General features: G+C 43.3%; 1 protein-coding gene across 1 annotated transcript; it reads right to left on the bottom strand.

Annotated features, from left to right (window-relative positions):
• Positions 1 to 332: 332 nt before the first annotated feature.
• Positions 333 to 7,520, bottom strand: LOC100654290 (zinc finger and SCAN domain-containing protein 5B-like). The gene is made up of 3 exons (XM_023544120.2): positions 7,149 to 7,520; positions 2,123 to 2,270; positions 333 to 1,294 (listed from the first exon to the last, which is right to left on the bottom strand). The coding sequence occupies exons 1-3, from the start codon at positions 7,518 to 7,520 to the stop codon at positions 333 to 335; spliced, it is 1,482 nt and encodes a 493-aa protein (XP_023399888.2).
• Between the last annotated feature and the right edge of the window lie 617 nt (positions 7,521 to 8,137).

Genomic DNA, 8,137 nt, shown 5'->3' with positions numbered 1-8,137 from the left:
TCATAAACCCTTTAAATGTCATTTCTCCTTTAGAATGTAGGTAACAAATTGTCATTAACTTCCTTCCTGGGCAGAAGAAGACGTGGGCATGATCACAAAATCATTGTTCTTGTTTTTGGGTGCCATCAAGTTGATCCCGACTCATAGCAACCCCATGTGTCAGAGTAGAACTGCCCCATAGGGTTTTCTAGGCTGTAATCTTTACAGAAACAGATTGTCAGGTCTTTCTTCCTCGGAGCCGCTGGGTGGCTTCAAGCCACCAACCTCTCAGTTAGCACCTGAGCACTTAACTGTTGAGAAATCAGGTATCCAGTCAGGGATCCAATACAGAATTATTGGTATGTCACTTGTAAATGCATTTTTTTGTGGCATTTGAAAGTTCCCAGCTGACGGAAGCTGTGCCCACACTGGGGACAGGTGTAAGGTTTCGTTCCAGCATGGATTCTTTGGTGAACATTCAGGTTCCCCTTGTGCTTGAAGCGCTTCCCACACTCTGTGCAGTGGAATGGTCTCTCATTTGTGTGGACCCATTTGTGGCCATACAAGGTGGACTCTTGGGTGAACTCTCTGTGGCAAAGCTCACATTTGAACAGTTTCTCCCCTGTGTGGATTCGTCTGTGAATACTGAGGTTCCCCTTGTGGTTGAAGTGCTTCCCACACTCTGTGCAGAGGAATGGTCTCTCGTTGGTGTGGATCCTTTTGTGGCCATACAGGCTGGATTCATGGGTAAACTCTTTGTGGCACAGCTCACATTTAAATGGCTTCTCCCCTGTGTGGATTCGCTGGTGGACACGGACATCTGAGGGCTGCAGGAAGCCTTTCCCACAGGAGCTGCATTTAAAGGGCCTCTCTCCTGTGTGTGTCCTCTGATGGATGTCAAGCTGAGATTTATAATGAAATCTTTTCTTGCAAAATCTACACTGATAGGGTGAATGTCCTGTGGGTTCTTGATCTTGACCAACAGCATGGTCAGTTGGTCCCATGGCACTTGTTGAATCATGATCAACTTGTCCCATGGTCCTCAGCAAATCAACTGGGTATAACCCAATTTGTGCCAGGAATTCTCTTTTGTCCAGGTGTGTAGCTCCTTCATGAGGTCCTACTTGGGAACTTGAGGAGTTGTCTGGTTTTCTTCTTTTGGAACACCTCAGATTCTTCTGAGAATCTTCCCTATTCCCACCTGGAGTAGAAACTTCTCTCTCCAAAACAAGGGTAGGTGGTGTGTCAGCACCCACATTTTTAATAGAAGTGCCTTCTTCACGGTCCTTTCCATCATTGGCCCCCACAGAATCTGCTGGAAGAAGGGATTCAACATACAACACTTAATGAAGAGCATTTTCAATGATACCAAACCCACTTGGCCAAACGTTGATGTTGCTTGAGGTTCTCCCATCAGCCTCACAAGCCTAAGAGATTGTAGGATACTCTGGGAAGACAGTGATGGAGAAGACTGGGCATTTAAGAGCCATTTCCCCTATGATATGGTAATGCTGGATAACATGAAAAGAAAAATTTTGATGAAGTTAATTTCATAGAGCTTATTTGGTTATCGAAAAGACTCACGGATTGGCAGAAGAGTCTCAGTGAGACCTTTTTTTGGGCAGAGAAAAGCTGGGGAGTTTTTATAATAAATAAAAGGCAGAGAGAGAAACAAAACAAACATTTTTCATGTATTTTGACATACCATCAAAACGTGTGCAAGCACAAAAAAAAAAGTGCATACCAATGTAAGTGCCCTGGTGGTGCAGTGGTTAGGTGCTCAACTACTAACCGAAAGGTTGGTAGTTCAAACCCACCATTGGTTCCACAGAAGAAAAGACCTGATGATCTGCTCCCACAAAGATTACAGCCTAGAAAACCCTGTGGGGCAGTTCTATTCTGTCATATGGGGTCACCATTAGTTGGAATCAACTCCATGGCACCCAACGACAACAGCATACCAATGAGGTCATAGGAGATAAAAATTTTAAAAGGGGGAGGCGAGGGCCAAGATGGAATTATCCAAGCCTCCTTAACTCCAGCAAGTCTGGAGAAAAACTAAGAAAATCAACAACACTCAGTTCTGCAGCCAATAGAGAAAAGGAATTACTAACTGTGCTTGGTCCCCAGTCTCCATACTCACCAGGACCCTTCAGAAGCTGAGGCTCCTGGGCGTCACATACTGTTGACCCTTTCGTGTCTTCCATCAGGTTATTCTCCAAGTTCTGCCCTGGTCTCAGACTCTCCGGCTCACCATTTGGAGAAATGGTCTCTGGCAGAAGTTTCTGCCCCTGGAGATGGACAACCCAATGTGATCAATATAGAACATGCCTAAATTGGAGCAAGGAAACCTCTCTCCCTTCTTTCTCCATCTACCCCTCTCCTTGATGTGACATCACAACTTTCCTAATATCAGTTTTGGGGATACATCCATACATCCTACGGACTACTTCATCAACCCCAATAAATATCAATGCCTAACGTCCAAGTGTATTTTTAATCTGTACCCCTCACATTTCTAAGTCCCAACCTTATAGTTTTTACTTCTATATATTGAATGCAGTGGTTAAAGCAATCAATTGCTAACAAAAAGTTTGGCAATTTGAAATCACCAGCAGCACCGCAGGGGCAAGATGTGGCAGCCTGCTTCTATAAATATTTACAGCCTGGAAGCCCTACAGGTTGCTGTGAGTCAGAATTGACTCAACGGCAATGAGTTTATATATTGAATAAGGAGCCCTGGTGGAACAGCGCTTGTCTGCTGACCAAACAGCTGGCAGTTCAAACCTACCAGTCGCTCCATGGGAGAAAAAGACCTGGAGATCAGCTCCTATAAAAATTATAGGCTAATAAACCCTATGAGGCAGTTCTACCCTGTCCTATAGGGTCACTGTGAGTTGGAATTCACTAGACAGCACCTATCAGCAACACCTGTATGTTCAAGGCATTGATGGTGGTGGGGGTAAGCAGGAAGGCTAATGAGTCTTAATTCACCCCAATAGCTCAGAAATGTCTAGGAACATAATGCACCCACGGGAATTCCTGGGGAAAATGGGTCTAACCCTGTCTTATGCTAAATCTCTCAATGATCTGGCAGCTTTGCCTGCCACTGTCCCTTGTACCTTCACCGCCTCTCCCCAATGATTAGTCATTGCGTACTGACCTGATGTCTCCTTGATGTTTCATCAATCCCTGGAAAATTCTGGTGCTCTTGGCTGACCTTCTGTCTGTTCTCCAGATGTATCTCACTCACACAGGAGTGAGGCTCCCTGGACAAGACGCTCATATCATCCATGTTGCTGAACTCAGATTCAGCCATCTAACATTTGGATTTTGCAAAAGAAATTCCTGTCCTTGTAAACAGACTATGGACTGGAGAAAAAAAAAAAATCCAAGATTAGATTCCCTGAAAGACCCTGCATGTATTTAATCAAAGATTCTATAGAAGAATCCTGACTAAAAGAGGGGAAATGCAGAAAAGAATTTCAAATTCTCATGAAATCAAGATTTCAGAGCAATGGAGTCTGGAAGAATCCTCAAAGCTACTGCACAGAGATGATCTTTAAACCTTAAACCAAAAATATCCACTGAAGTCTTCTTAAAACCAAACAGCAGTATAACTTAACTAGTAAAGAATGTCTGCCTTGAGCACTGTGCTCTTTTAAGATCTATCTCTATGGGATCAAATTGGCAAAAGCAACTCGAAAGATTAGATAGGAAACTTAAGGGACAGTGAGTTCATGTTAATGAGGGAGGAACAACTGGGAAAATCAAGGTGAGAATGGTTGCACAACAAGAAATGTAATAAGTGTCACTGAACTGTACATGTAGAAACTTGAATTGGTATGTTTTTGCTGTGCATAGTCTCAAAACATAGAACAAAAGAATAAAATAAACCATTAAGAAAAAAATATGCACGTAGCTCTCTCATGCTCCTTGTGTGCCTGCTACTGTAACACTCAAACTTTATTGGAATGGCTTCTTTAAATCTGTCTTCCTTGCTATAGAGTTGCAGTGCAGGAATGGTGCAAACAGTTAATGTGCTCAGCTACTAAATGAAAGGCTGGAGGTTCAAGTCTACCCAGGGGTACCATGGAAGAAAGGCCTGGCAACCTACTTCCCAAAAAAACAATCATTGTAAACCCTATGGAGCACAGTTCTACTCTGACACACAAGGAGGGGCTGTGAGTCAGAACTGACTAGACAGCAACTGTTTGCTACATAAATCTGGTGATTACTTGAATGAATTTTTCTCCAATCCCAAAGGATACCAGGGACTCGACCCACTGCTATTGAGTCGATTCTGACTTATAGTCACCCTATAGGACAGAGTAATACTGCCCCATAGGGCTTACTAGGCTGTAGTCTTTACAGAAGCAGACTGCCACATCTTTCTCCCAGCAGAGCGGCTGGTGATTTGGAACTGACAACCTTTCGGTTAGCTGCCAAGTGCTTTAATCATTGTGCAACTGGGGCTCCCTTTACAGGAATATTTTTGGGAAATCTAAATTGGTTCATTAATGTCATATCATCTTGTGCTGGGAGTGAAGGAACTTCCTGTGAGAAATTCTACTCTAGATCTGCCATATGATCTACACCAACCAAAAGTCCCTAAAAAAAACCAAACCCTTGCTGTTGAGTTGATTCCAACTCATAGCAACCCTACAGGACAGAGTAGAACTGCTCCATAGAGTTTCCAAGGAGCGCCTGGTGGATTCAAACTGTCAACTTTTTGGTTAGCAGCCATAGCACTTAACCACTATGCAACCAGGGTTTCCAAAGGTCCCTAGGTCGCGTGAAAAGTTTGCCCTCAACTACTAACCAAAACGTTGGCAGTTTGAAACCACCCAGTGGTACTGTGAAAGATAGCCTTGGTGATCTGCTTCCAAAAAGATTAAAAACAAGAAAGCCCTATGGAGCAGTTCTGCTATGTAACACACAGGGTTGCCATGAGCCAGAATTGACTTGACAGCAACTAACTAACAACAACCACCATCTAACATTTTCTTTCCCTTTGTTAGGGCTTTTGGAGCCACTTTAAATTCAATCTACTTCCTCACTAGGTTCATTGAATTAGGCGCAATATTTTACCCATGTTTTTCTTCGAAGTTGGCCTCATGCAACATCAAGTGGGTCTCGGTATTCTCCTTGCCCATTGTCCTAGAGTGAATTGTGCCAACTTGGTTAGGCCATGATTCCCAGTATTGTGTGGTTGTCCTCCTTTTTGTGATTGTAATTTTATGTTAAAGAGGATTAGGGTGGGACTGTAACACAGTTACCCAGGTCACATCCCTGATTCAATGTAAAGGGACTTCCCAGGGGTGTAGCCTGCACCACCTTTTATCTCTCAGGAGATAAAGAGGAAAGGGAAGAGAGCAGAGAGGGTGGACCTCATACCACCAAGAAAGCAGTGTGGAGAGCAGAGGGCATCTTTTGGATCCAGGGTCTCTGCATGGAAAAGCTCCTAGTCTAGGGGGAGATTGATGAGAAGGCTGACAGAGAAAGCTTTCCCCTGGAGCTGACACCCTGAATTTGGACTTTCAACCTACTTTACTGTGAAGAAATAAATTTCTCTTTGTTAAAGCCATCCACTTGTAGTATTTCTGTTACAGCAGCACTAGATGACTAAGATACCCATCTTTCTTGTAGACAAGGGTTTCTCAGCCTCAGCACTATTGACATTTTGGGCTTGATGTTTCTTTGGTCGGAGATGTTTGTATTGCAGACTGTTGAGCAGCATTGCTAGCCTCTACCTACTAGATGCCAGTAGCACCAACCCCACTCCAGATGAAAACTAGACATGTCTCCAAACATTGTCCAATGCCCCCTGGGGTCCTAATCACCCCTGATTGAAAACCTTTCACCTGGATAAATCCTTCAAGTCCTTTCTAGTAAGGAGCCCTGGTGGTGCAGAGCTTGGCTGCTAACTGAAAAGTTGCAGGTTCAAACCCATCCACAGGAGAAATGTGGCAGTCTACTTCTGTAAAGACTGTTTTGTTAGGTGCCTTCAGGTTGATTCCAACTCAAATTGACCCTGTGTACAACAAAACGAAACACTGCCCGGTCCTGTGTGATTCTCACAATCATTGTTATGCTTGAGCCCATTGCTACACCCACTGTGTAAATACATCTAGTTGAGGGTCTTCCTCTTTTTCACTGACCTTCTAGGTTTTTTTCTAGTTTATCAAGTATCATGTCCTTCTCCAGGGACTGATCTCTCCTGATAACATGGCCAAAGTACATGAGAAGTAGTCTCACCACCCTTGCTTCTATGGAGCATTCGGTTGTACTCCTTCCAAGATAGATTTGTTCATTCTTCTGGCAGTCCATGGTATATTCGATATTTTTCACCAACACGATAATTCAAAGGCGTCAATTCTTCTTTGGTCTTCCTTATTCACTACCCAGCTTTCACATGCATATGAAACAACTGAAAATACCATGGCTTGGGTCAGGCACTCCTTAGTCCTCAAATGGACATCTTTAATTTTTAACACTTTAAAAAGGTTTTTTGTAGCAGATTTGCCCAATGCAATACTTCATTTGATTGATTGCTGCTTCCATGGGTGTTGATTGTGGAACCAAGGAAAATAAAAATTTTGACAACTACAATTTTTTCTCTGTTTATCATGTTGTTGCTTATTGGTCTAGTTGTGAAGATTTTTGTTTTCCTTGTTTTGAGGTACAATCTATGCTGAAGGCTATAGTCTTTGGTCTTCATTGGTAAGTACTTCAAGTCCTCTTCACTTTCAGCAAGCAAGGTTGTATCATCTTCCTATTGCAGGTTGTTAATGAGTCTTTCTCCAATCCTGATGCCCTGTTCTTCTTCATATAGTCCAGCTTCTCAGATTATTTGCTCAGCATACAGATGGAATTGGTATGGTGAAAGGATACAACCCTACGTATAACTTTCCTGACTTTAAACCACGCAGTATCCCCTTGTTCTGTTCAAACGACTGCCTTTTGGTCTATCTACAGGTTCCTAAAGGTTATAGCCTTGGAAACTCTACGGTGCAGTTCTACTCAGTCCTATGGGGTCGCTATGTAGCAGAAACAACTCAATGGGCCACAGATTTGGTTTTTTGTTTGGTCCTTTCTAGTGCAACTCCTCCGTGTAGCCCTCACCCCAGTTCTCCAATTCCCACACCAATCATGAAGTTTCTACTTACCCATGTCTTGGGTCTCCTGATATTTCTCAGCATCTCCTTCAGGTCTTTGCAATTCTCCACTCCACCTTCCTTGACTAAGACCTGGAGGTCCAGCGGCATGGAGATCATGAACTGCTCCAACACCAGCTTACCCAGAAGCTGCTCCTTGGTGTGAAGATCTGGCCTCAGCCATAAACGGCAGAGCTCACAAAGTCTCTTCAGATCCCTGATGGGGTCAGCCTCATCCAAGCACGTAAATGCTCTGAAGTTCACATGGTTACAGTCTTTCTCTCCAAGATCGGTTCCTTGGGAAGACACAAACTGTGGAGGCTCTGATCCAGGGTTGTCACCAGGTTTTCCATGACTCCATGAAGATGTCAGGTCAGCAGCCATATTTAGTGTTTTCTATATGACTGAGTGAGCTCTCCAAGAAGCCAATAATTAACTGAGACCTATATGAAGGGGTCTACTTTGGTCTTCTTCAGTAATAAATTCCCAGCTTGGATTCAGAAGTCTAAAAACAGAAAAAGTATGAGCCAGATTATTTTGACCTTATATCTTAGTTATCTAGTGCTGCTATAACAAAAATGCCATAAGTGGTGGCTTTAACAAACAGAAAATTATTTTCTCACAGTTTAGGAGGCTAGAAGTCCAAATACAGGGAGCTGGCTGTAAGGGAAGGCTTTCTCTGTCAGCCCTGGGGAAGGTCCTTGCCTCTTTCAGTTTCTGCTGCTGGGAGAACTTCGTGTGGCTTGGCATCTCTTTTCCCATCTCTGCTCTCTGTCTTGCTTGTTTAGTATCTTTCATATCTCAAAATAGATTAACTCAAGATACACCCTAATCCTGCCTCATTATCATAACGAACACAACCATTCACAAATGGGATTATAACCATAGGCAGAGATTAAGATTTACAACACATATTTTGAGGGGACACAACACCTCACTTCTCTCTCTGCTCCCCTCTAAATTCCTCAGCCCAATAAGACATGCCATTCTTCACTGGCACT

This window comes from Loxodonta africana, chromosome 11 (genome assembly GCF_030014295.1).
Source record: "Loxodonta africana isolate mLoxAfr1 chromosome 11, mLoxAfr1.hap2, whole genome shotgun sequence".
Classification (NCBI taxonomy): domain Eukaryota; kingdom Metazoa; phylum Chordata; class Mammalia; order Proboscidea; family Elephantidae; genus Loxodonta; species Loxodonta africana.
The sequence above is the reverse complement of the archived record's forward strand: the minus strand, read 5'-3'. Positions and strand labels throughout refer to the sequence as shown.

What these genes read in the sequence shown, in the direction of transcription:
- LOC100654290 (XM_023544120.2), bottom strand. Translation starts at nt 7,520, where the DNA reads ATGGCTGCTGACCTGACATCTTCATGGAGTCATGGAAAACCTGGTGAC. An exon ending in TCAGGAGACCCAAGACATGG is followed by an intron (nt 2,271 to 7,148) that starts GTAAGTAGAAAC and finishes GTCCATCTCCAG; the next exon opens with GGGCAGAAACTTCTGCCAGA. An exon ending in TCAGCTTCTGAAGGGTCCTG is followed by an intron (nt 1,295 to 2,122) that starts GTGAGTATGGAG and finishes CCCTTCTTCCAG; the next exon opens with CAGATTCTGTGGGGGCCAAT.